The sequence below is a fragment of the Acanthopagrus latus genome, chromosome 11 (assembly GCF_904848185.1).
Source record: "Acanthopagrus latus isolate v.2019 chromosome 11, fAcaLat1.1, whole genome shotgun sequence".
NCBI lineage: Eukaryota > Metazoa > Chordata > Actinopteri > Spariformes > Sparidae > Acanthopagrus > Acanthopagrus latus.
The window spans coordinates 30,784,399-30,811,593 of NC_051049.1; the positions used below are offsets into that span (position 1 = coordinate 30,784,399).

Here is a 27,195-nt window from a genome sequence, read left to right on the forward strand (position 1 = left end):
AATAGAAAATTTATAAAAAACTTAAGTTTAAAAAAATGTTTTAAAAAAAATCATCGCACAGTGTACGTACGTACATTAATTAACGTAAATGTAAGTTTTAGTTTTAATGTTTAGAATTAAATTCCATAATGTACATATACACGTACGTATGTATGCATGCAATAACGCAATCGCTGCTGTCTGTCCCATAAAAGAACATGACAGCCAGTCTGTGCCCCGGCGGCGACATCAAAGAGTGTCACAATTCTTTCTCTCTATGGCACTAGGTGGCGGCAATGCAATTATGAGCTGAATGCCAACCGCCAATCGAATCAAAAGAAGAAGAAGAAGAAGAAGAAGAAGAAGAAGAAGAAGAAGACGACACACACACACACACACACACACACACACACACAGAGTCCACCGACAGACATTCACACAGAGACACAGACGGGATGGGGGACAACGCTGGGAGCGCGGAGCAGGGCCGGTCAGCGGACAGGTGTCTGAAGGTGCTGTGTCTCCAGGCTGTCCGCACACATTTCTCTGCTCTCGGGGTTCAGGCTCTTCTCGGTGAGTGAACATGTATCCGCTGGTCTTCTGACACGAACAGTCTCACCGGTCATACAGGGGAAGTCAGGATGTCACTGACGCCAGCATACATGTCCCCTGCCCTGATGAGAGGAGGGACAGGAGTCCAGTGCTGCGTGTGGTTGTTAGCCTACATGTCCCCTGATGAGAGGACAGACGGGACACCAGTGCTGCGTGTGGCTGCGGGTGTTCATTCCTCCAGCAGGGGCACTGTTCCTGTTTGACCTTTAGTCATGGGAATTCCGGCTCCTAAGACAGCTAAAAAAAAGAGCCGGGTCTCTCGGCTCCCAAGTGGCTCCTCAGATTAATTTATCAGTTCAATTTAATAAGCTTTATTGGCATGACTGTGTTTTACTACATTACTGCAGAAGACCACAGAACAAGAATACATAGATAATTATTGATAATTTTTTAAAAAGCAAAGTATGTGTTTATATAAAGGTAATAATTACAGAACAATAATCAGCTAATTAATGACATATCAATGTGCAGGTAAGAACCCAGTCAGCAGCAGCTGGTTCATGTGGAGGGGATCATGTAAGGTGTTGTGCAGCTTGTCTCTTCCCCTGTGACAGCACTCACATATCTTGCTGCATCTGTAGCAGTGGCACATTTTTCTCCCAGTAAATGATGTAGTGTTTCTTTCCAGTTTGTCGAAGTTTGGGGCTATGCATGTAATTTTGGTGTAGAGCTGGGTTCTGATGTCTAAGTATGTGTCACTGCAGCAAGAAGTGCTGCTCTGTCTCCACCTGTCTGTGTGGACAGAGCTGACACAGCCGTTCCTCTCTGGGCAGCTCGGCCACTCTCTAGGCCAGGCTGTGGTCGCTGAGTCTGTACATAGTCAGTGTTTTCCTCAGTTTCAGGTTAGTTACAGAGCTCAGATACTCTGCCATGGAGTATTGTCTGTTTAGGGCCAAATAGCATTTGTAATTGTCTTTTTCTTTTGCTATAATTTGGTGGGGCTGGATTGTGTGAGGGCTGTCTTGGTACCCCGTGCTTTTGGAGCTAAGCCTGCAGACCAGCTGGCTGAGGGGACTTAGTGGTAGGAGCTGGGCTCACTGGCTCTGAGGTGTTGATAGACTTTTATAGCTCTTTTTTTTAAAGATCTGAATTAACAGTAGGGCTGTGCCAAAAGATCAATACAGCAATACATCGCGATATTTATTTACGTAATATACTACATCGAATTCCAGCTCCAAAAATCGATATTTTGAAGGAAAAAAAATCATGTTTAAAACAGGTTGTGAACTACAGCCTCCTCTTCTGTAGATGCTGCATCATGACTGGTTGCCCCAAATTGGCGGGCGCAGTTCCTGGCAGAGTGAGAAATGGAAGCAGCATGTCCACTGACGGTAGTAGAGCGGCACATTCAAAATACAAAGCCGATGTGTGGGTGCACTTCGGTTTCAAAAACAAACCAGGGAGCATGGACTTGGATAAAGCAAATGCAATTTCCAAGCTCTGTCACGCTGCCATGAAATTTTCAAGTAACACAACCAACTTGCAAACTGACCTTATCCATAGGCGTATGGATAAGGCGTAACATCCACTAGGGACAGGATGCCCCCCCCTCTCCTCCCTGCATTGTTTGTGTCGCTGCGTTGTGTTACACGAGTTGTCCTCGTGCTGAAAACGTGACTTGTAGCATACGTGACATCACTCAGCCCACGTATTAAAAAAATGTTGGGTTTAAATCGGTCGAGGGCTCATAATTACAGTTAATGTGTCGGGCCGGGCTTGGACACAACGTGCACGGGCTCGGGTCTTTACTGAGGTTCTCCCAGTGTCAGCAGCAGGAGGACGGTTAGCTCGCCTCCCAGAGCCTCACGCTCAACCACTGGAATTTGATTTAGGGACGGTCATTAAATTACTTAACACATGATAATTGCAGTTTTTTCAATACCTTCCATGTCATGACTCCAAACCAGCAGCAGACTGTATTAGTAAACTGGTTGAATGAGACACAGCTCTTTTTATTGTACTTTAGTGCTTCCTTTATTTTCTATGAATATTAATATGCAGAAATTATGATTTTTTTTTTCACAATACCTTTCATGTCATGTGACTTCTGAAACAGATTCTGTTTCCATTAAAAAAATATATAATAAAGAAAATACTGGTAGCCATGTTCATCATAATGTGTTGCTTTTAAGTAGCGGGGAATATGATTGAAAGCATGTAGAAATATATTAAATGGTATCCAAATCAGACCCCCACTTTTTTGTGTCCCCCCCCACTTTTCAAACGGATGTTACGCCCTCGACATTATCAGATGCCATGCAGATACTACTTAGTTACCACAGCAACCAAAACCTGTCGACCTGAGGCAAACTACGCTGGATGACACCACAAACAGACTTTCATCTACCTCATCTCGAGCTCTAAAGATTACGGAGTAGGTGGTGCATTTTATTTGTCTGGATTTGTGCCCCTATAGTGTGGTTGAAAACACCAGCTTCAGGTACATGGTGATCCTGACTCGCAAAAACATTACAGATGTAGCTGTGCCTAAGATGTATGAAGAGGTGAAGCAAGTAGTAAAAACATCTCTTAGCTCAGCAGAAAGGGTGTCCCTTACATGCGATGATTGGACTGCAAGGAAAATAAGTTGCAAGAAAGGCTCAATATCTTCTGCGACGTGAACACAAGCATGTAGGCCGGTGGGAGGCTAGAGAGAATGTTTCAGAAAGTATGCAGATTCAATCCACTGGACTGGTGGAAAGAGCATCAGAGTAAGTATCTTCTCTTGTCACACGTTGAATAGAGATACCTGTGTATCCTGGGGACTAGCGTCTCTTCAGAGATTGTTTTTTCTACAGCAGGGGATATTGTCACAGCACAGAGGAGTGCACTTTCCCCAGACCATCTTGATCAAATTCTGTTCCTAAACAAAAATCTGAAGTCAAAGTAGGACTACCATGTATCAAGACACGTGCAAATAACATTTGAGTTGGACTCCAGTATGTTTACAGTTTATTTACACCATACTGAGCATTTGTTCTTTGGATTTTGTTTATAAGAATATTTGATATGCACTATGTTGTCCTGATACAGTTCAGTTTATTGTGTTGAGTGACAATAAGGACTACAATAGAAAAATACATGCATATTCACATATGCACTTTATTTTCATGTCTTTCATGTCATTTCAGCTAAGTTCTCTACTAGCCCCACACCATCCTCAGTGAGTTCACTGTGCACTTTATTTTCTTTTTTTCAATATCAGTGCATCCAGTTAAAGTGCAAGAGTACACATAATTTTCATTTTGATGTAATCGCAGCTAGATCTCTGTGTTTGCCAAAAATAAATAAATTGAAAAAGGACATTTTGAATTACATTGACAATACCCACCCCTAATTAATAGGGGAAATTGGTCAAATTCAACTCTGCATCCATTATTGGGGGTGGTCTTGTGGACTCTGAGGATGCTCTTACAGATTTTGATCAATTTCGATTGGGTATTTGCCCCATTTTTCTTGGTTTATGAGAGGGCCCCACACTTCACTACCATACAATGAAATTGGTTCAATTATTGATTGAAATGTATTGATCCAGATTTTGACAGGTATGTCTACGTTTGAGGATTTTTTTTAAAGTCTCTTCTGCCCTTGTCTTGGAGATCATTAATGACCAGATTGGAATTTCCCGTAGATGTGTTATTTGGCCCTTTTTAGTTCATTTTGGTTGTCTTTAACAATTGATTGAAAGATTTCTAGTTTGTTGAGCAGATTAATTTGGGCTGAATCCATTGTGATTGCACTGTATAATGTTTAGTGTTTTTTTTTTTTTTTTCCCCATATTTCCCCATTTTGAATAGCCAATTCTTCCTTGTGTGATTTGTTGAATGAATGCCATTTTTCCAAAAAATATTTGAGTCAGTGGACTCCTCACTTTCTTCAAGTTGGTGCTGCTCATGCTGCTCCTTTTTAGCTCTTGTAGTTTTTGTGTTCTCCTCCTCAAAGGTGTTGGCGTGTAATTTGATGATGAAAGAATTCTGCAGAGGCAAGGCTGGGTGGAATGATAGAGCAATCTTTATTGAAACAGTTCTTTAGGGTGACGTCCGAATTCAGAGTGCGGCCGCCCTCTGGAGTTCTCAAATCTGTGGCGAAGGTAATGCCAAAGGGCTTCGCCCTCTGCTCTATCGGACGTCCCGTCGAACCCTCGACCTCAGGAGGTCTACCAAAATGCCAAACCGTGGGAACCTTCTTAAAGTCCCTTGGGCGGTACCTGCCTACTTCTAATTGGTCACTGTGGGGGGTTGAGGGTCCATCTGTCCAATCAACTAAAAAAGGAGTTGGCCCATCTCTCTGCTCATCTCCCATAAATGGCTAAATCTGTTACTGTCACTCCTTGGGTCTTATACTCCAAAATTACCTAAATGACCCCTCTATCCTTTTCTGGAGATGTATGTGTTTAGATATCTTCCTCCATCTGACACAGGAGTCAGGCTCCATTTTAGTCCCTATAGTGGCCTTGACTCCTGCTAACCTTTGACCCACACACAGCTGAATGTTGACCCCAAGGTCCCTGGGAGCTGTGAGCCCAAGTTGAATTAAAGGCCAGAATGTGTTGCCATCCAGAAACCACACTCTCAGTTTTTATCTATATAATTCCAGTGTTTCCCAGTACTGGACATGCAGCTCATGATTGTCAGGTTGTCAGTGTTTTTCATGAGATATTTTTTTCTGTGTTTAGTATTTTCTCAGACACCTGTGGTCAGAGTCAAACCACTCTTCATTAGCAGAGATTAAACTGTGATGCTGAGATTTTTTCAGACTGGATAGAAATGCTGTGTTGCTGTGTCAAATATGGAGTTAATATCCCGAACAGCCTGGTTCAGGCCGTCATTACTGTGGGGATATGAGGCAGTAATGAAATGGTCTAACTGAGATTGGATTGTTGGATGACCCATTCTGGTAGTCATCCTTGCTATTACTTGTCCATCTATAAGGTTGTTTGGAGTGGTTGATTTTACTGGGCTCTGCTACATGGGGGTCAGTTGGTGTCTTCCTAATGTATAGAGTGATTTTGCTATGGTCAGATAAGGGTATTAGGGGGCTGACAGTGAATGTTCTTAGACAGAGGGGCTTTAGGTCTGTAATACTATAGTCCACTGTGCTTTTGCCAAGAGGAGAGCTGTGTGTGTAGAGACCAAAGGAGTCCCCTCGAAGCCGACTGTTGACTGTGTACAGATCCAGTATTCAACATAACTGCACCAGTTGATGTCCATTTCTGGTGACGGTTTGTCAAAGTTTTTCCTGTGTTCATGTGAAGGAGAGGGGATGTTGATCCGGCCAGGTATATGTTTATCTCCCTGTGCAGTATTCAGATCTGCTTCTGTGCCTGTTCTGGCATTAAGGTCACCACAGATCAGCACGTTTCCTTGTGTTTGGCATCTCTGTGAAAAGTATAACTGATTTATTTCAGGATGCTACAGCGGCGTTACAGTTCTCGTCTGTAAACTACTCATGAAAACATTATTTTTCAGCTATTTAAGATACCAAAAATCACATTTAATTTTTCTAAATGCATTCTATGATGAGTGCATACTATTCTGCCCTGATGGCAGCTAACTAGCCTAGCCTTGTCAGTGCACTTGTCCTCCTGTATCATCAAGCCATAGTGAGGTTTAATGTCCTAACCAATGTGTCTCAACTCAGATCTTCCAGTGCCTCTCATTAAGGATCTTCTGCATCATCTGACTATCTGTCAACTGGATGAGCTCCAGCCTGCCCTCAATCAAAGAGGTGAGAACTGTAGTGCAAGTTCACAGTTGGTGTTGTGTGATTGTAATTTGTCAGTAGAGATAATCAGGTCATGATTGTGTCCGTCTTCTCCCAGGGATATCAACATACTCTGCATGGGTCAGAGTCCTGCTGGACATATGCGGACGGAAGCATGTAGGTGTAATGTCTTAAAGGTCACTTGTCCAATAACATGAAGAGTCCAAGTGTGATGTATCTTGTGTGTTACTTTGTAGGTAATTGACGTGCACACAGAAGAAGAGGCCAAACACAGAGTGATGAGGAGGCTGTTTACTGCTGTCTTCTACGGCTTCACCAACTCGTTCATCAGACGAAACCTCACAGATCTGAGCAGCCCATCCTTCCTGATGGCTGCAGCTAAATGTGTCAGACATTTCTCTCTCATGACCATGCACAAGCCTCTTCAAGGTTTAACTGCTGAGCAGCGGCCTCTTCTCATCCTCCTGGAGAAGCACATCAGGAGTGTGGGTGTGTCACAGTGCATCGATTTAAAGAAAAAGACAGAGACTGCCCTGTATGTCCTCCACCGCCTACTGGACCATGGGGTGGCTACAGAACTGGTCGTGCACCTGCAGTCTCCCATAGTGCTGGCCTGGCTCCTTCATGGACGGGGATCTCAATATATGAACCCTGAGCTGAAGAACCTGATGCACAGTGAGAATCTGAGCTGTAATTCAGCAGCTGCTTTAGCCAGTGCTGACAAGGCCAACTGCAGTTTAAGTCTCAGAGCGAGGCCTTCAGAGGACCAGGAGGGTCAGGTCCCAGCATGTAAACGCTCAAAGATGGATTGTGTGTCTGTGGAGGAGGAGGGGGAGTCATACTATACTATGGACCCACAGGCTCTCTGTCCGCTTTTCAGTCTATGTAATGGTTCCTCAGCAGGACCTTGTCCATCGGGACAGATCCATCATCTGGAGATCAGGAACTGTGGGTCCGACTCCCTGACTGTACTGAACCCTGCCCTGCCCACATTCTTCTGCCTGCGCTCTCTGACACTACACAGCTACTACTGTAAGTTTTTACTCATACAGCCAACACATCATTCATCACAGCCCGTAAAGGGACACGGGGGGGGACCTTAAACGTTTCCAATGTGCACGGGAGACGTTTAATGTTTTTTGTCCGTCACATGCCCAAATTATGCGTGACAATCAGTGGTGTCTCTCAGCCTGGGATATCATTTGAGTTTGCTGGCGGGAAAAGTTTAAGTTTTTTATAAATTTTTTCCATGTCCCATTAGAGACTCTGTACATTCATATTCTGAATGGATGATGCTGATTATTAGACATAATGCTGTAAGCATCCATGACAGACTTGCCACTAACTCTGAGGCAGTGAAACAATGGTAAGTGCTCCTGTAGAGACCACAAGTCTGTATGACATAAACCATGTTTTATAAAGGAACATGCCTTAGTCACACCAGCAAATGCCATACCTGCTAGCAAGTTACTGTTGCCATGATCGATCGATGACGTTTGCCACAGAGCCGTGAGTCCTCTTTCTGATATGTATGTTAGAGATGAGAAAAAGTAACAGAATTAATGTTACTTGCACTCAAATATAAATCAAATGAGCATGATTTATTATGAGACAAGCAAACCGTCTTCATCAATGAGTCTGACGAGGCAATTTGCTAAGGCGAATGACAGCTGTTCATGTGTCACACAGTCCAGGGGAAATGTTATCTAGTATACTGTTTACTGTGTAGCGATATATGGATGGAATCTATCATGTCTTGACTCTTAAGATAAACCTTTCCCACCATCGGCGCTTGACATGGCAGTTAGGGCAATGATAACAGTTTCCAAATTTTCCAACTGGCAAACATCTCCATACAAATAGCACCTTCACACTGGTGATGTTAACTTTACTCTAACTTGCAAGCTACTACAAATCAGGCTTTCAAAATGATGCCTATCAACAAAAACAGTTATAAATCATAGCTGCTGCGCAGCGATGAGTCGGGTCCGGGCTATTTTTGCAATTATATTTAGGCAATTCTGAGCAACAAACAGGAGAATAGGAAGACAAGACAGTTGACAACAATGTTCATTTTGGACCACTTGAGGCTTGAACTCAAAACTTTTCTAACCAAAGGCTGTCATCTATTGCTCTGAGCTAATTAGCAAGTGGCAAGACAACAGTGGCTTCACAAATTGAGTAAGTCATTCACTATTGTGCAGGCAGATTTGAAACCACTGTAAAAAATTCAGTTATCAAGACAAAAATCTGAAAATACACCTATTGCACCATGGAGATGTTGGTAATTTGTTTTTAAAGGTGATTGATTTGCTCCATAAGTGAATAACTGATGTTTAAAAATACTGATTGCATTGACTGTAATTATTCACTCACATGAGAGCAGAATTGAAAATGTTCTCAATTTTTTATTATTATTATTCTTTTTTAAATGAAGGTAAAATTCTGATATTTGTCAAACATCATCTACCATGACTGAAAAATGTTCAATTTTTTCATGAACATTGAAGATTTATTTATCAATTTGCAGGTATATGTTTACAGTAGTGTTCACAGTCAAACATTTTCAGTTTTATAGTTTAAACAAAAAAACAGCGATGGACTTCATAATTTTTAATAGGTTTAAATGTACAAAAGTTTCTTTAGTACTGGGGCTACAGTTTGATGAAAGTGTAAGTGAGACTGGACCTTTATGCAAAATTTTGTTAGCTTTCACCCATGGTCCAGTCCAAGCTATTTGTTTTTATTTAATTTAGAGGCTTGCTGTGATGCCACCATCAGGATCATGTCTTGTGTTTCATGTTGAGGACATCTGACATTTTAATCTGTCGTCGTCATCATCATCATCATCCTTGCGGGGTCTCAAACCCACAACCCCTGATACCAAGAACCAGCTCCTAACTCACTGAGCTAATTGGCTGGAAGTGAGACGTGCTGTGCAGATGTATTTGTCGAATTAGGGAGTCACTGTCCGGGCAGCTGTTGTCAAGGCAGATTTCAAAAATGGTCAAAATGTCAGAAATTCTGTCACTTTAACAAAAATCTGATAATACATAAATTGCATCTTGACTGCATGGAAATGTTGGTGATTTGTTTTTAACTTTGCTTCATAAGAGAAAATTTGATGTTTAAAAATGCCACTCTTACATTGACTCCAGTTGTTCCTATGAGAGCAGAATTCAAAATGTTCTCAAAAATTCAGTTTTTGAGATAAAATTCTGGTATTTGCCAAACTTCATCACCTATGACTCAAAAATATTCTCAATTTTTTTCAGGAAGATTGAAAATGTATTTAGCAAGAATTTGATAGTATATGTTTACAATAGTGTATACAGTTAAACATTTTGATGCACTGTAGGCTTAATTATTGATAAATCAAAAATCTGAGAAACAAGTTTTGTGGAGGACGGTCTGAAGATGCTCTCTAGCAAGTTTGGTGACAATTGAGCAAAAATAGGTTTTACAAATGAGTTTAAGTGGACTAAAGTTTCAGCAGTATTGGGGCTACAGTTTGGTGAAAGTTTCAAAACTGTAGCATCTACTGTTGATTTTTGTGCCCCCCCCCAGGAAAAATATTGTCATGTCCTTGGAATTAAGTAAATCTGGCATGGGGCTGGACATTTCTGTAAAGTTTGGTGAGTTTTCGCCCATGGGAAGTATGACTTCCTCAGAAGAAAGAAAGAAAGAAACAACATTTATGTTTAGTCTACTGTAGTTTCCAGGCTCCTAATCCAGGGTTTGAGCTCTACATCAAGCAGTACCGGACTTGAATGTCATTTATGTTTATTTATATGACCTAAAGTGAAAACTGGATCGTCAGCTGATTGGTTGCAGCCTTTGCTTCCAGCTGTGTTTGATAACATGTGAAAGTATGATAAAGATTTAAAAGATGCAAAAAGATTGAACCGAGCGGTAGCTAAGTTTAACTGTATTGATCAAGTGCCAATACATACAAAAGTGGATACCGGAACCTTGTGCAGCAGTTGGACAAAAAGTCTGACATGCCTGGGAGAAATCTTATCATGTATAATGAAATCCCATCTGTGCACTGAGATCAGGACTTTTATTCAGGCAAAACTTGCATGCCAGCCTTTTTTTGCTTGTAACATTGACATCAGGACGAGCAGGGCAGTTGATGTATGTATGGCGGACACTGAATCTTTGGAAACACAGTCAGTGTTTGGAATAATCACTGACAGTGCTTCCAAAAAAAAAAAGTTTTCAAAGCTATATTTAGATACCATGTTTTGGCCATTACCTTCATGGCTGTGGGCATGGATACAGGCCTTGACCATGTCTCATGCTTGTACAGGCCCAGGAAAACTGCGTCTGCCTTTTCCAGGTCAGGTACAATGATGACGAGCTTAGAGGAGAAACCATAGCTGCAGCTACTAGAGCAGAAGCTCATCCTTTGAGGTGGTGGACAGGTTCTGTATGCATCAACCAGAGGCCTATGCTGTTTTGGCTAAAAATATGTAGAAATGGTACCTGAGGAAGTCACGTGGGTACGCCGAGCAAGATGGGGGCGCATTAGACGAGCTCTCCCTGCCCTATCTACCGAACTGTTTTATACCCAATTATTTGCCACTTTCCTTTTGCAAGTCTGGCTCAGTTGGCTTTTTTGCACATATTGGAGTCACCTGGTGGAAGAATTGGAATCAAAGTGACTTCTATGACCAAGCACTCCAAAAGAGGTCAGGCGGCAGGCCGCGTAGTGACCAGGAAGAGCCCCAGCCATTCAAGGGAAGATACAACACCCACATTAGAGTCGGACATACTGGATGTTGAACCAAAGAGCATGGAGAACATTATCGCTGAGATGGCTACAATGAGTGCTACGCTTCAGGGTGTCGCAGCAGACACCGCATCCATCAAAGTTACGACCACGGAGCTGAAGAGCGAGTTAACAGCATACACGTGAGACTGGAGGTGATGGAGATACAAATCTCTAAACTGGAAGATACAGCCGACATGTTGGTGAGTGATAATTACGGCCGCGACAAAAAGGTGGAAATGTTACAGAACCGCTTACAAGAGAAACCAGAAAACCATTGTAAGAGAAACAACGTGAGACTCGTGGAACTAAAGGAGAAGTATGGAACAGATGGCACCATGGAGGCCTGTGTGAAGAAAGTTTTGCACGAGGGGCTCGACATCGATGTGGATGGGGAGTTTGGGTGGAGAGAGCGCACGGGATGGCTGCTCCCAGGCCAGGCATGGACCAGCTGCCCAGACCAGTGCTTATCAGATTTCTGCGACAATCGGCATGGGAGAAAGTGCTTGCCTTGGCGAGAGAAAAACGTGGTATATTGTGGGAGAACCTTAGATTGTCAGTGTTCCCAAACGTGTCAAGAGAGCTGGTCCTGAAGAGGAAAATGTTCACCTTGTCTCTGCAGCGCCATAACGTCTGCTATAAGTTGGCATATCCGGCCACCCTGCGCTTTACATGGAAGGGAAGGAGCTGCAGCTTCACCAATGCCAAGGGGGCACAGCAAGTTATTGAGGAAAACTCTACCACAAATGAATGAATCTATGTGGCATTACTTACATAATGTATGGAAAATATATCTATGCAGGTAATAGACTTAATCGTTTTACATTGAACAGGTGGGGGGCTTTGGCAGCCTCCGTGCAGCCACTGTGCTGCCTCTGTGCAGCCTGAGCCAAAGCCGGGTGTACAATACTCAACAGACCAGGATGTCAGTTTTGTTTTTGTTTTTGATTTTTGAGTTGTTCCTAGGGAACAGAAGCCAAGTGCCCCTATTAATATTGTCTGAGGCATATTTAAGTTTGTGTTACCTTTTGTTACTACTTAAGATGTTCAGAAGTATCCAGGAGTGTTCAGCTTCACCTTGACATATTTCTAGGGTGTGGTATTGACTGAAGTTAACAGGGATACAGTTTTCGGTATAAATGTAGTTTTAAAGCGTAACATTGGTGATATCAGGTCACAATGTAGCCAGGCTTCTATGCCAAAAATATTTATGTTTACCCATTCATATTTCCTACATAAGACATGGCAAATAACTTCGTTAGATGTATAAGTTAGAACATCAATGGCTGTGGGGATCCTAAAAAGAGAGGGAAGGTTTTGACATACATAAAACATAACAAAGCAGATATTGCTTTCATTCAAGAGACTCACTTTAGGGGAGAAGATGCAGCCAAACTGAAGTGGGGATGGGTGGGCCACATCTTTCATAGCTCTTACTCTAGCAAGAGGAACAGGGTTTGCATTCTTATAAACAGGGAATTGAAAGATTAAGAGGGTAGAATGGTTTGTACAGAAGCAGTGATTAATGGGATAAAGATGGTGCTGTGTAACATATATGCACCTAATAAAGAAGACCCAAACGTTCTTAATGGGGGTAACAAAGTTTTAGGGGAAATGGAGGGCCAAATTATTCTAGCTGGAGGCTTTAATCAAGTAATGGACATGTTTATGGATAAGAGCAAATTCAGCGGGCCAATAACTACAAGAGACAGAGCTGCTTTACACATGCTCTGTGAAAGACTTTGGCTTGGTAGATATTTGGCGACTGGCAAATCCCAGAGAAAGGGATTACACCTTCTTCTTCCACTGTCAGAAATCATATTATAGGATAGACTTCTTTTAAATCGTGTTGATAAGCCAAGTAAAACCGGACTTGATAAAAAAAACGTCCACCACGCATTTTTGCGAACATTGCCGTCACTTATGCTGTGCATTTGGTGCAGGAAGAAACGGTCAAAACGGGCTTTTCTCACGAAAGTGTCCGCAAGCAGGAAATGTTTGCAAACAAAATAAACCTGTGCTACTCCCTTTCCTATTGGTGGAAAAAAGGCACCACACCAACCAATCACAAAATTATATGGCAAACCACGTGATTTGGTTGCTGAGGAACAGGTGGAAGTTGAGGGAGGGACGGCGGTGGAAGAGTGACAGCAGTAGTGACAGAGATAGTCACAGCGATAGAGATAGCGAGTATTGAGAGCTGAGAGATTTGTGACATATAGCATGTTTGGAGTGTATAGTTCAGGGGTACTCAAATACAAATCTTAAAGGGCCACAAAGATTTTTTTCAATGACTCAAAGGTCCACATGTTGAGGTCGGTCGGGCCACATGCAATAATACTGTAATATTCAAAACAAAATGTCCTTTCCATTCAAAACAAAAACAAAAACACGAACTAAAATACAATGTCATTTCCATTTTGACTTAAAATACATAGGTGAATATTTCCTCTTTTTGTTTGCCTTCAAACATTGTGTCCATCACTTCAGTCATGCATTCTTTTGTTATTTCTGCATCTGAGAATGGCTTCTTGTGCTTACCTAAAATCCACACCACTCTAAGTGAGCACTCTGTTGCTTTTTGTTTTTCTGTCATAGATGTGACAAGGATCCTGCTTGCAGCTTGATATGACAATTTCAGTGCATTTTTGTTGGTCTTACCTCTGAATTTTGAGGACATGTCTTCAAAATTCCTATGTTTTGTCTCATAATGCCGTTTCAAATTTGAAATCTTCATCACAGCTATAGTCTCCTGGCATATTAAGCACATGGGTCTTGTGCTGGCTGGAGGGAGAATGAATGCAAATTTTTAGGTCCATTCTTCTTTGAATTGCCGATTTTCACTATCCACTTTTCTTTTAACAGTGAACTTGGAACACGCCATTTTCGTGCAATCTAGGCATCTGTGCTACAGCCGGCAAAATGTCAATATGTGAACTGCTCCAAAAATGAAAGTGAAAGTTAAAAATTGCGCTTGCAGCAGTGACTGACCCAACTGTCTGTGTATCGTTCGCATGAAGATAAGTCCTGGTATGCACATGCTGACCCAACAAAAACACATAGTGAATGAATAACAGTTCGGGCCCAACAAATTGGAGGCCGGCGGGCTTGATGCGGCCATTGGTATAGTTAGTGTGTTATGTAGTGTTTGGTGTAGTGTGTTTAGTATGTAGTCGAGTCGTTTTTTTGTTTTGTGAGTCAAAACAATGAGGAGACTGCTGAATGTGTGCAGGTAAGCCTCAGGCTCAGGCACTGCCTGCATTTAAATGTAAATAGTTACATATAACTCTGTAAATTTAAAAAAATGTATGCACAAATTTAGCAAACAACAATTTATACTTGCATTGTAAGTAATAAAAATGGTTTGTTAAACATATTTGTGGTTTTCACAGTAAAATATCTAACTTTTTCCCAATCGGTTTTTATATATTTTTTTGTGATTTTAGGTCCATTGTGTTAATACAGTATGTCAAAATGAAAGAATAACTGTACAGTCACACATGTGAGGTTGTGCTGAAAATAATGACACCAAACAAGGCAAGGTAAATAGTTTTTACAGTGAAACATAATGGTAAAATCAAAAGTAATCCAAAACGGCCAGTTATATCCGACGTCCCACCTTCAAAACAGCCATCTATGAAAAGGCTAGTTGAATTAGTTCAAGAATCAGAACTTAAGAACCACCACTGAAAACCACAGAGAAAAAGTCTTTTTCGAGACTGATCTCATTTGACGAAGAATGCTGCAGTTATTGTCTGATTCAGAAGACGTACAGGTAGCCTCCAACAAAAGAGAGACTTTGTGTGCTCCCAATGGAGACCAACTCTGCCCCCTGCGAGTGTTGGGTATAAAGCTATGCTGGAACATTGAGTCTATGCCTGTTTTGAACTTTGAGCATGCACTACAAAAATAATCTAGATAAGTGGGGAAAATTTAAACTTTAATTATGGGGCAAGATAAGTGTTATTAAAATGGTTGTTGCACCCCAGCTGATCTATATAGCTATGATGTTGCCAGTAGTCATGCCACCTCAGATTTTTAAATAATACGACTTAGCAGTTAAAGAATTTTTTATGGGAAGGGAGGAAACTGAGAATTGGAATGAGCAAAATGTGTTCCCCAAAAGATAGAGGAGGTCTGGGTCTACCACACCTGAGGCTATATCATGTTTCATGTCATATACAGATCTGACTAGGAGATATGGTCTCACAGGGAAAGGTCACTTTTGGAAGTATCTACAAATTAGGAGCTATCTCGCACAAGGCACTCAGTAAGGACAGAAATCCCATCACAGACTTTCTCAGATTGCCAATGTACACCTGGTCTCAAACTGATCCAGTAAAGGGCCACTGTGGCTGCAGGTTTGAAAACCAGCAGCCACAGCGGCCCTTTACTGGATCAGTTTGAGAACTATTTTGTAATAGCTGCGACAGCTTAAGAACAGAGTGGCAGAAGGACTTGGGATGTATAGTCACAACCTGGCTCAACAGTACATGACAAAAGAGGGAGACCACACATAGTCTGAGAATAATGCACAATATTTTAATTAACCAAAGGAAATAAGCAATATAATTAGGTATATCAGTCGTCAGTATATATGCAGTGAATGGGTGAGTGAGTGAGAGTGAGCAAGTGAGAGAGAGAGAGAGAATCCTGCAGGTCTGGGCCCGTATTCACAAAGAATTGTAAGGCTAAAAGCTCCTAACAGGCAAATTTAGGAGCAACTCCTAAAAATAATGGGCATGTCAGTCGTAACTTTAGGACTCCTAATTTTTGAAAATAAAAGTTATTCACAAAACATTTTAGGCCCAACAGTAGCACCTACGTCTGGGAGACCTTAGAAGTAATCCAGAGGACTCCTAACTCGCTAAGACCAAGTCACAGCCAAATGTTTTGGAAACACTAAATGACAGGGACATATTAAACAATATCGGATGGACTGCAAAGGGATTGAAGTTGTGGTTGATTTGGTGAGGGACGCAATAACGTTCCCAACCAACTGAAACAATCCAATAATGGTGGTTAAAATGTTTGACAACACTCCAGTATTTGGCTACGGGGAAAATGCAGCTCTGCAATGCGGATAATTAAGGGACATCACAGCCATCAGTAAGCTGCTCTATCTACCAAATCATTAACGCGCTGTGTAGACCCCATATAATCCATCAGTTTATCCGGTTTTCTGTAGGCAATCAGCAACAACAAAGAATCAAAGCCAAATTCATGGAAATTGCAGGTACATATATCCGGTGTGATCGGTGCCATTGATGGGATGCATATTAAAATAATTGCACCTTCTCAGGATGAAGATATCTTTGTCAATTGGAAAAAGTTGCATTCCTTCAATAAACAAATTGTCTTTGACGCATGTTACAATATACTGGACATTGTTGTGAAATGGCCTGGAACACCTGATGCCCGAATTTTAATGGAGAGTGGTTTGACGCAGCTTTTCGAGCAAATGCTGCTTTTATTGACAATTCACATTTTTATCTCAACCTTTAATTTTTATTAAAGGTTGTTCAGTTTATGGAACGGCTCAAACTTAGCCTACATATCCTCTATTGTTGACATTTAAACCATAATGTATTGTCAGGAGGACTGTAATCTAATAGGACCTATGTTATTCCACAAGTTTTCTGATGTTTTAGGTTATTGCCGTGGTGTCATGTCAGTATCGGTATCAAGGTATTTTAGGCAGGTATCCTATCGAAGTCAGAATTTTAGTATTGTGACAACACTATTACAGACTAACCCTTCTGTCCTTAGTTCATCCTCAGAGTTCCACCATGAAGAATAGTTTAATCTTCTGACTGAATAAATAGAAATCTGACCTGGTGACAAGCATTAAGAATAATTATTTATACTGAAATAGGCAGTCTTCTGGCAGTCTTCTCGTCTGTGTTTGTGGGTAAAATAAACAGTTGTATTAAAATGAAAAGTGTTGGAATACATTTGACTCTACATCCATAGAATAAAGTATAAGCTGCAGACTGGAGCATTGAGCAGAGGAGTGCAGGTATTGAGGGAGGCAGTACTGCCCCTGGAGTTCTGTCATTGAACTGTAGACAGGGATGAACTTAACTACACGTACTCATTATTACTGTATTGAATCAACAGATGAATAGTGCATTATTTGCCCATCAGTGAATGTAGAGCACACATTTGTCATTTTGAGCAGGAATGATTAATGTTTTTGTGTGCAGCAACCTTCAGGGATCCAGATGTGTGGAGCCTGTCTGTAGCCCTGAGGCAGCTGTTTCATAGCTCCTGCAGCTCCCTCACTCATCTGACAGTCAGTGTCCTGCCCCGCACTGACTTCATGGAGATCCTGCTGGATTCAATCCCTACCGTGACATCACTGCATGTGGAGATCCAGTCTGTGATGGGCTTCTCACCACGTGATCCCCAGACAGCTGAGTCACTCATGTCAGGTAACACTTTGAAGTTAGCAGAGATTGTGGTGGAAGTGGAAAGAATGGTGATGGCCCAGTCCAGGGCTAAGTAACACACTGCTGCAGAGGCTAAACCATTCTGTAACCCTGATTGTACTGTAAGAATATATTCAGGCCTGCTGTCACCATCCGTCCTGAGTGATCTGATCAGTGTTCAGCTGTCATTTCCGTTTTCTTTCTTTATGGGCACCTAATAATTAACACATTCATGTGACATCTCAAAAGCATACATATTCTGAAAGCCAATGTTGTCCTGAAGAAAATAGCTTATGCAAGTATTATAACACAAAAAGATCATGAGAGTCAAAAATAGGAAAAAAAACTGCTGAGGGCTCAGAGGGTGAATCTACCAGCTCCAGAGTCATGTTGATGGCGTGTGTTAAAACAGAGTGAATGGTGTCTTTGTCACTTGTTTCTGCTGCAAACACTGCTAGTTGTTTCCAGTGATATAAAGTGATATTCTTGATATCTCTGAGGGAATCTGTCACCTGGCATCGCGGTGCCTCTGACACACAGTAGGCCAGCCTTCAGGATGAAGAAAACAGTCCGATCATGTGGAATACGTACTGTCTTTATATCAACATGATAACATCAAAGAAATGATGTTCATTTCAGATCAGTTTTATCTCTTATTTTCCCAACACATGACTGTGTTTGCTGTAACTGTGCTGTGCTGTGAGGATGATTATCTTGCAACTGTCTTCAAGGATGCTTATTATTATAGTTGTTGAGCTGACATTAAGATAAGTACAAAGCAGAAACCTCATGAGGATTTAAAATTATATTCTGAATTTTACAGGAAGCCAGTGCAGTGAGACCAATGTGGGAGAAATAGGTTCTCTAATATGAGCTCTCGTCGGTACAGCAGCCTTCTGGATCAGCAGGAGAGTCTTAGAGACTTCTTGGGGCAGCCTGAATAAAGGGAATTACAATAATCCAGCCTTTAGGCAACGAAAACATGGAATTGTTTCTCTGCATCTTTTTGAGACAGGATACTCCTGATTTTTTCAATGTTCTGGAGATAGAAGATGGCAGTTCTTCAAATGTGTTTCATTTGGAAGTTAAAAAAGGCCAGAGTAATGCTGTCCAGAGGAGCTCTTTCATTCGAAAATGTGTCTCTAAGATGTTGACGGCCCAGCACAATAACTTCTGTTTTGTCTGAGTTTAGAAGCAGAACATTCAGGCTATTCAGGTCTTTATGTCCTTGATACATGCCTGAAGTTTAGCTAATTGATTTGTGTCATCTGGCATACTCGATAATTAGTATAACTGTGTATCATCTGCATAACAATGACAATTATTAGAGTGTTTCCCAATAATATTCCCTAAAGAGAGCATGTATAAAGTAAAAAGTATTGTCTGAGCACAGAACCTTGTGGAACTCCGTGACTAACTTTGGTAAGCAATGAGGATTAATTGTTAACATATACAAACTGAAATAAACCACCTCAGTGCAGGTCAATACCAAAGAAAAGTTCCAGTCTTTATAGTAGGATGTGATAGTGTCAAAATCTGCACTAAGATTCAACAAGACTAACACAGAGACAAGACCCTCATCAGATGTGATTCAGAGAAAATTTGCAACTTTAAACAGTGCTGTTTAGGTGCTGTGATGCACTCTGAAACCTGATAGGAAATTCTCAAACTATTGTTATGTATAAAGATTGAAATGATTAAAGTCAGCTGGTGAAGGTCAAAGAAAAGAATTCTAGATATGTACCTGGTTTTACAGCTGTTTTCTGAGGGTTCAGTGTTGAGCCAAAATTGGTACCATCTGAGGTCAGAAGGTGATGAATTTTGTCTCTGATTAGTAGAATTATATCATTGATGTCAATACTGCTAAGTGTTATAGAAATGCAAGGATCAGTGGAGGTATGAGGTTTGTGTCAGGCTGGCGATGGTGAAGAAACTTGGGGTTGTTCTTATTTTCCTCTATCAATGCAATCCTCTCATTGTTCACAGTGTGTGCTTTGATATGTCTATGATATGAGTCGGGGGGTTATACCTTGTAGATTATCTCTTAGCTTTATTGTTTTCTTTTTTAAGAGGGGCAAGTGTCATTCACAGGGAGCCTGCAACACTGTCAACAACCTGATCATACTGCTAGGGAGTAGGATTAGCACTGGAGTGACTTTTGAGTTGGGACATAACATTAAATGGAAAGCTGATGGAATAATTTTCTCAATTTTAGCTACTGTCTGACAGACATCTAGAATAAAATCTGTTTAAGAGAGATGAGGGAAAAAAATCAGAATGAGGACCAGGAGCCCACTATGAGTCCACATTTAATGTTAGTATTTTTTAACAGTTGCAGTGTTGACTTTTATCAAGATTTGATGAAACTTTTCTTTTTCTAATGGATGTAAGTGGCCAGGGGACAAACACAGTCTCAATCGGGTGGGTAACTGTTCCAAAAGAAGCTCAGAGGAGCATGTAGGACTGCAGATCTGCCTCCTGGTCTCAACTCTGGGTTGTCATGCTTTTCAACGACTAATAAACAGATTACTAGATAATAGTGCCTCTCCAGACTATCACTGTCACAAACTGAAGGATGCACCAAATCACACAAGATGCTACATAAGGTTGCTTAAAAAATCAACCTAAGCTGACTGTTGGCTGAACTTGTCTCACCAGAGCTGCGTCTTGAGAAGCTGACAATCAAAGTAGCTGAGCTCCAGACAGATGTGCACTGGATCACATCTGTGCTCAGACGATCTCCACATCTGACCTCATTCCATGCTGCCGGGATCCGATTGCCAATTGGCTCCTCTCACAGTCAACTGCTCACCACTCTTTCAGGTAAAGTGTCATGTCCATGTAACGACCTCATCATAGTCCCAGCCTTTCTGAAATGTGCAGACAAAGCTGTATGGTGAGATTCCCTGCGTGGGGGGCCCGAGTGTGCAGAGGATTGCTAGTCGATAAAAATCAATACAAAAAACAGAAATGCAAAGTAATCGTGGCAATGAAAGGGTTAGGGTTATGAAATGAGTAGAATTAGGGGTGAGGTTTCAAAATAATGTTTGCTCATAACACTTAACATGTCGTGACTTTTGAACTATTTTTAACATTGCTGTTTGGTTAGGTTTAGGCACATTAACTACTTGGTAACATTTTAGGAAATGGTCATACTTTGAAATAGGTACATTCAGTTTTATAAATTAGGATGAATGAAATTTGGAAAAAAAAAATCTCCTAAAGAGGAAAGATGACATTCTGTAAAGCCAATACCGGTTAGAGTGTAAGTCTGGTGATGTTCTACAGTATATTGCTCCAATGGTCCAATTATGCCAACCCAACAATTACTCTGTCCTGCTTACAGCCTGTTGTTAGCAGCAGCAGCCCATAGTGAGGGCCTGGCTCCACAACAGGTCCAATGTTGGACCCCTGTACTGGACCCCTGAACAGGTTCGGTGATGGGCCCCTGAACAGGTCCAGTGATGTACTCCTGAACAGGTCTGTTTTTGGCCCCTGAACTGGACCTATGAACAGGTCCAGTGATGTACTCCTGAACAGGTCCATTTTTGGCCCCTGAACTGGACCTATGAACAGGTCCAGTGATCACCCCTGAACAAGTCTGGTGTTGGGCGCCTGAACTGGACCCATGAACAGATCCAGTGATGGACTCCTTAACTGGACCCCTAACAGGTCCAGTGATGGAGTCCTAAACACACCAAGTGAAGGGCCCCTGAACAGGTCTGGTAATGGACCCCTGAACAGGTCCGATGTCCGGTGATTGGCCCCTGAACAGGTCCAATAATGGGCCCTGAATAGGGCAAGTAATGGGCCCCTGAACTGGACCCATAAACGGGTACAGTCATGGACCACTGAAGAGTCACCCTGAACTAGGTCACGAGGTGTTTTGCAGCCTCAAGCCCTGCTGCTGCTCCCAGGTTTTGCCCAGATGTTTTCTAATCAGCAGATGTATGTAGCTCTAAGCTCTGGAGTGTTGTCACTCATAATATATGGTCACCTTTTAGAGTCCAGCCGCTTATTGAGGAGTTTGAACCTGGAGGACATGAAGCTTTCTGACTGTCTCCCTGACCTCCTGAATCTGCTGACAGTCTGCAGGTTGGAAGGTAAGAACAGAGTGGTGAGTTCTGACTGCACACATATAGCCACTGATCAGTTTCTGTGGAATATTCTCTTCTCTTGGCCAGTCTACATGGACCGGGGTCAAGTGGAAGGGGTGTTCTGTAGTTTAACACTCGCTCTTCAAGTTTACATTGGAGACTTTGGGGAATCGGGACAGAACAGACAGTGGCTGATGTCAGTGATCCTTTCCCTGGTCACTTTAAACACTTTCCTATGATTGACTGTTTTTTCATGTTGGCACGAGTAAGTCTTACACTAAGTCAGCATCTTTCAGAGATCCCATTTTAGTAATGTTTGAAGGTCATTTGTCAAGTCAGCTTGAGGGGTAGGCCAGTCTTGAACATGTAAGCAAGACACACAGAGTTTGTGTGTGAAATGTTTATCTCGGAGATGTATGCATCACCTCAGGGCCAAATGTCTAAAAATTCTGTACATTCAGGTGTAGAAATATGTGTACACATGAAACAGGAAACATGCATACGCAGCCTTTTCATCAGATTTTAAAAAATCCATGTACATCTGTTCCACGTGTCTTCTCCTCAGTCATCCTGACATTGTACATGTGTGCACGAGCTGTCTGATCATCCCTACAATTAACTATAAACACACCCCAAATTGCCTGGTTTGAATGTAAGGGCCAGAATTAGTAGAATGGCAAACAAGTGGCAGAAGCAGTGAAAGCCACAGACTTTGGAGGGCTTAAAGAATAGTGGTCTGATTGCAAGCGAGAGGCCAAGAAGTGCATCTCTGTGCACATTTAAAGTGTGTGAGCACCTGGACAAAGAGAGGGGATCCCAGCGCTTCACCATGGGCCAGAATATCAGTACGGTCCCTGAAAACTCACTCACAGCCTAAATTGGTATTGTCCTCTAGCAATGCCAAAGGAGCTGTTGTATTATGTGGCACAACCATTACACACAGCTACAGCCCTTACATGGAGCTGTTTAAAGGAACTGATAGGCCACACTTGAAGGTATTCTCTCTCCCCAAAAATACAGGAAAATGTATTTACATTTATTTACGTATCTAAACATGTATTTTATACTCAACTTAACATAAGGATCATTATCATTCTAATTATCATCATGCATAATGACAAACATACACAGAAGACAGTAGAAACAAGGTTAACAACAACATCACTGTTTAAACATGGTTAAAGGTTTTTAAACTTTAAATGTAATCCTAACACTATGTAGTGAAAAAAAACAGCTCTAATAAAATGTCACCCTCATTCACTCTAATCAGACTGAAGAGACTGCGTGCATGGTACACATGGTACGCAAGATGTGTCCCTCCCTCTGTGGATTTTTATACATTCAGAATTCTGCGTGGAAAGGGGTCGTGTAAAAGATACGTACCAGTACGCAGTCTCACCACCCGTAGATTTGTATACATTTGGAAACCTGTGTGGAAAGTGGCGTAAGTAAATTTTTTGTTTGCGCACTGTTTACACATTTGGCCCCTGATGATTGCTATAGATGTGAAATCTCATGTACAACACAGCTCTCTGGTTACTGCTCTTCCCTATCTTCATACAACCATCTTGGTATCCAATGCAAGTGCAGTCATCTTTTCAGGGTATAGTCTAATGGCATCGCTGATATCACTCCAGCCAGGAGACTAATTTGACTAAATATCCCAGTGTGAAGAAACTTTTTTCAGAAACTGTATATGCTACAAAAGATTTAATTCAATGATCTTTTTAGCACTGTGGCATATTTCATTACAGAGCCACTTGAGCAGCTGTGATGCTGTTTCGCTCTAAACCAAACGCACACACACATACACAGATGGCTCACAATGATAGTTCAGATCTTTCGATGTGTGATGTATATTTATATATACTGTAGATCAGTACCATCAGCCCCTGTCTTCTTTCTCTTTCTTAGAGCTCAGCTTGAATGACTGCCGCCTCCTTGAGAAGTGTAGTAACCAGGAGGAGGGTTTACAGCAGCTGGTGTCTGCTCTGAGGACGCTACCCTCTCTGCACACACTCAGCCTGGCTCAGAACCGCCTCGGTGAGCAAATCTTCACATCTTAACACTGACAAGTGTAGAGTGCAGGGAGACATCCCCACTGGCACTGACTGACTGACTGACTGAAGCAGACTTCAAGTTGATGTAATTTTATTTAATTTATAAAATGAATAAGATACATTTCATTTTCATCTGAGGATTTCAGGGCCTTCTCTGAATACCACAGGGAACATTATCCTCAGCTCTGCAGAGCCTTTTAGCGTCTTTCAGCCCATTAACTTTACTGTTCAGTCTCTTCACTCTCATCGTCATGGCTCCTGCAGCAGGCATCTGTTATGCGTGGAAGCTTAGAGAAACCCACTGTACACTGACTGCTAATTGCTAATATGTTCATCATGTCCACTTAATTATATAGTGATTATCTGTGTGTGCTGTGATCACAGCTTGTTTGAGTCATTAACTTCAGCTTTAAATAGGCTCAGAAATTAACATAAGCAGCAGCAGCATTGTATCTGTCATCAGTTTGTCTCTGACTCATGAATGCTTTTGAAAAACAAGGGTTTGAAGTATATAACCTAATGTGACTATGTGTATCAACAGCCAGCAGTGTGTCTGTGCTTGCACAGCTGTTCTCCAGAGGCTCAGCGAGCTCAGTGAAACGACTGGATATCAGGTAATAGCTGACAGCAGCAGACTGCTGCTCCTCTGCGGCTCTCATCTCATCATTGTAATGAACAGAGTATTGTACCATCAGAAACAAATGTAAAATAGAAGTATTGTGACCGGTGGTCTCGCCCTTCTAGACCCTGCTGTATCATATGATTAGGCTATAGAACAGGATGCATTGTTGCATCTTGTGGTGTAGTTGTAGACTGCAACCAACAAAAATGTGAAAAACCTGAACAGCCTTTTCTATAAGCAGTTGGTGGTTTGCCCATTCTGGGCTACTGTAGAAACCTGGCCCATTTCCTCTTTATTACTGTTGGGAATAGATATTGATTATTGATTATTAATTAATATATTATTAATTAATTAAAATTATTATCATTGTTTTAATGAAACCTAGGTTACTATGAGTCATTAATAAACACGGGGCACCACCCTGAAGTCAGGGATCAATAATCATATGATTTATCTTTTAGTCTCATAGCCTGAAAATTAGTCAACTTGTCAATATTATGAAAATATCAATGATTTAGACAAGAAGAAAGGCGTGAATCCGAGCACTGACCATCTCAACCAGCAGTTATTACAATATGGGATTGTGCAAAATAATCACAGATGCTGCTCAGTTAAAATCAACAGTGTTTATTAAAGCTTTTCTCCACAAAACAAACCGCCTACTTTAACAAACAACAGTTTCCTTCAACAACTAGCATTATCAAAACATAAGCAAGCCAAACATGTAACTCTGGGTGGAGGCGTGTGTGTGTGTGCGTCTGTGTGTCTGTGGCAGGAATTCCCCAATAAAGACTACAAAGATGGCCGAATGTGGCTTAGGAAGTCATGTTCGCTGGACTACAAATTAGTGGGCTGAAATAAGCACAAGCAAAAGTGAAAAACGTTTCTCTAAGTTGCAGGTTGGGTGAAACCAGGGGTCTCACCACAACATAGTGCTCCCTTGGACTGCAAATAATTTTAGGGGTTCACAACTTTTAAACTGGGAGTGACATCATTGTGATCCTGGCAGAGCTTCTGGGCTCACAGCCGGAATTCTTCTGTAGTTCCTTGTGGCAGAGGGCTTCTGGCTTCAACTAGGGGGCCTCTCTTGGTCTCTTTGTTTGAGACGTGCATGAGGCCCAACATTACTGTCAATGGGGTTCAAGCCCAAAATTGTACTGGTTTATTATTATTATTATTATTATTATTATTATTATTATTATTATTACTATTTACTATTTGTCATATGCCGCTGCTCAAATTGCTGTGAGCTGGAAAGTGCTTGCAACATGAAAATTTGCATAGCAACTTGAAATCATGTGCAAATGCTCCCCAAAATATAATGAGCAACGTCTGGCACAATGTGACGTTATAATTTGACAGAGAAGTTATAGCCAGGGTCTACAATCCTGGAGAGCTAGCAAGCGAGCTAGCAAGATTTGAAAGTGGCCCCTCCTCTAAGTATACCCCCCCCACAAACTTGAACGGGATCTGGCAGTGGGACTCAGCAGGGAGAAGGAGATACCGCAGCACGACGCAGAAGTTCAGCTGAATTTAGCACGGAGCAGACAGGAAGTAAAGCACTGAAATAACAAACAACATCCTGTTACTTTTCAAAATAAAACACTCCATGTTTACACCAGCACACATCGTGAGGCCAGCTGCGGGACCGCAACCGGTGGGGACTGCCTTACATATTTCATGACGATAACAAATCCCCCGGTGTCTCTCCACCGCTAAAACGCCAGACCAATGTTGACTCGGGTAGGTCTTTCTTTATCCAGAACCTTTTTCATCGCAGCCTTCTCTGCCTCAGTCTTTTCCTTGCCTTTTTAGCGGGGTTAGCTGTTACAAGTAAGGCTGGCTGCATTTTCTCTGGCATTGTAACCAAATGAACGTCTTCTCCTGCAACTCCATATTTCTGCAGAGCAGTGTGCTGAATATTTCCGGCATCAGTGAAACCAGAACAGATTGGCCATAACTCATGACCCGTTAGTCAGCAACAGACATGGATGTAAACAGCAGCTTGTGTGTCTAATGAAGGCATCAGGGACTCCAGTTCTACATATATAGATATATATGAGTGATAGTTGATGGTGGGTTGTATAAGGTACTTAGCACTAGTCAGTCTGTTTCCTGCAGTGGATAACTGTCGGCCCTCCCCCATGTCGAAAATCAGGCGCATCACCAACAGGAAGCACAACAGAATTACTGCTGTAAACTGCACCAGCAGCAAGAAGTATTTTAGCCACTCAAAATAAGTCCCACTTAAATAATGTAAGTATTTAATATAAGTGTACGCTCTGAACGTTTTTGGCACGTCCCGCATTGCAACACACAGAGACATGCAGTCTCAAAGAAAAGGGTGTGGCAGTGTAAACAGCAAATAATGTTGAAACATTGATAGTGACTACGGATAAGTACCCCAGACTAACCCACATCAAGACCCCAACTATTACTGTAATAGCAGGACTGTTACTCTGAACTGTCACCACTGGTATCTGTTCTTTTCGTCATACAATGATTTCCATTTGCTGCCTCTGGTCCTGAACAGTTCCAACTTCATTCAGCCTGCTGAGCTGCTGGACTTCGCTGAGAGACTGGAGACACATTGCCCTCCGCACCTGCTGACTCTGGACCTCAGGAAGAACCCAGCGGATCGAGACCCACACACATGGAACACTGCACTGAAGGGGCTCCGTCCCTTCTGTGTTCTCCTCGTTGAAGGATGGACATCCACCAACATGATGGCAGACCACATCAGCAACATGTGAACACAGCACTACCTGTAGAGTGACAGGTGTCTATATATTTGTACTTTTGTAAAGTTTTGATAATTTCTTTTTGACAGAAGAGCGACTACAATCAATTTGAATCTTTAGTGTTCAATAAAACCCACAAAATGTCCTGAAAATCA

The 27,195-nt window shown here is 41.8% G+C and overlaps 1 protein-coding gene across 1 annotated transcript; it reads left to right on the forward strand.

Moving 5' to 3' along the window:
• Positions 1-334: 334 nt before the first annotated feature.
• On the forward strand, positions 335-27,195 carry lrrc41 (leucine rich repeat containing 41). The gene is made up of 10 exons (XM_037115265.1): positions 335-552; positions 6,232-6,318; positions 6,413-6,471; positions 6,552-7,347; positions 17,296-17,523; positions 20,179-20,343; positions 21,525-21,623; positions 23,532-23,660; positions 24,219-24,291; positions 26,833-27,195. The coding sequence occupies exons 1-10, from the start codon at positions 435-437 to the stop codon at positions 27,050-27,052; spliced, it is 1,974 nt and encodes a 657-aa protein (XP_036971160.1). The 5' UTR covers positions 335-434; the 3' UTR covers positions 27,053-27,195.

What these genes read in the sequence shown, in the direction of transcription:
- lrrc41 (XM_037115265.1), top strand. Translation starts at nt 435, where the DNA reads ATGGGGGACAACGCTGGGAGCGCGGAGCAGGGCCGGTCAGCGGACAGG. An exon ending in GCCTGCCCTCAATCAAAGAG is followed by an intron (nt 6,319 to 6,412) that starts GTGAGAACTGTA and finishes GTCTTCTCCCAG; the next exon opens with GGATATCAACATACTCTGCA. An exon ending in GTGAAACGACTGGATATCAG is followed by an intron (nt 24,292 to 26,832) that starts GTAATAGCTGAC and finishes GGTCCTGAACAG; the next exon opens with TTCCAACTTCATTCAGCCTG.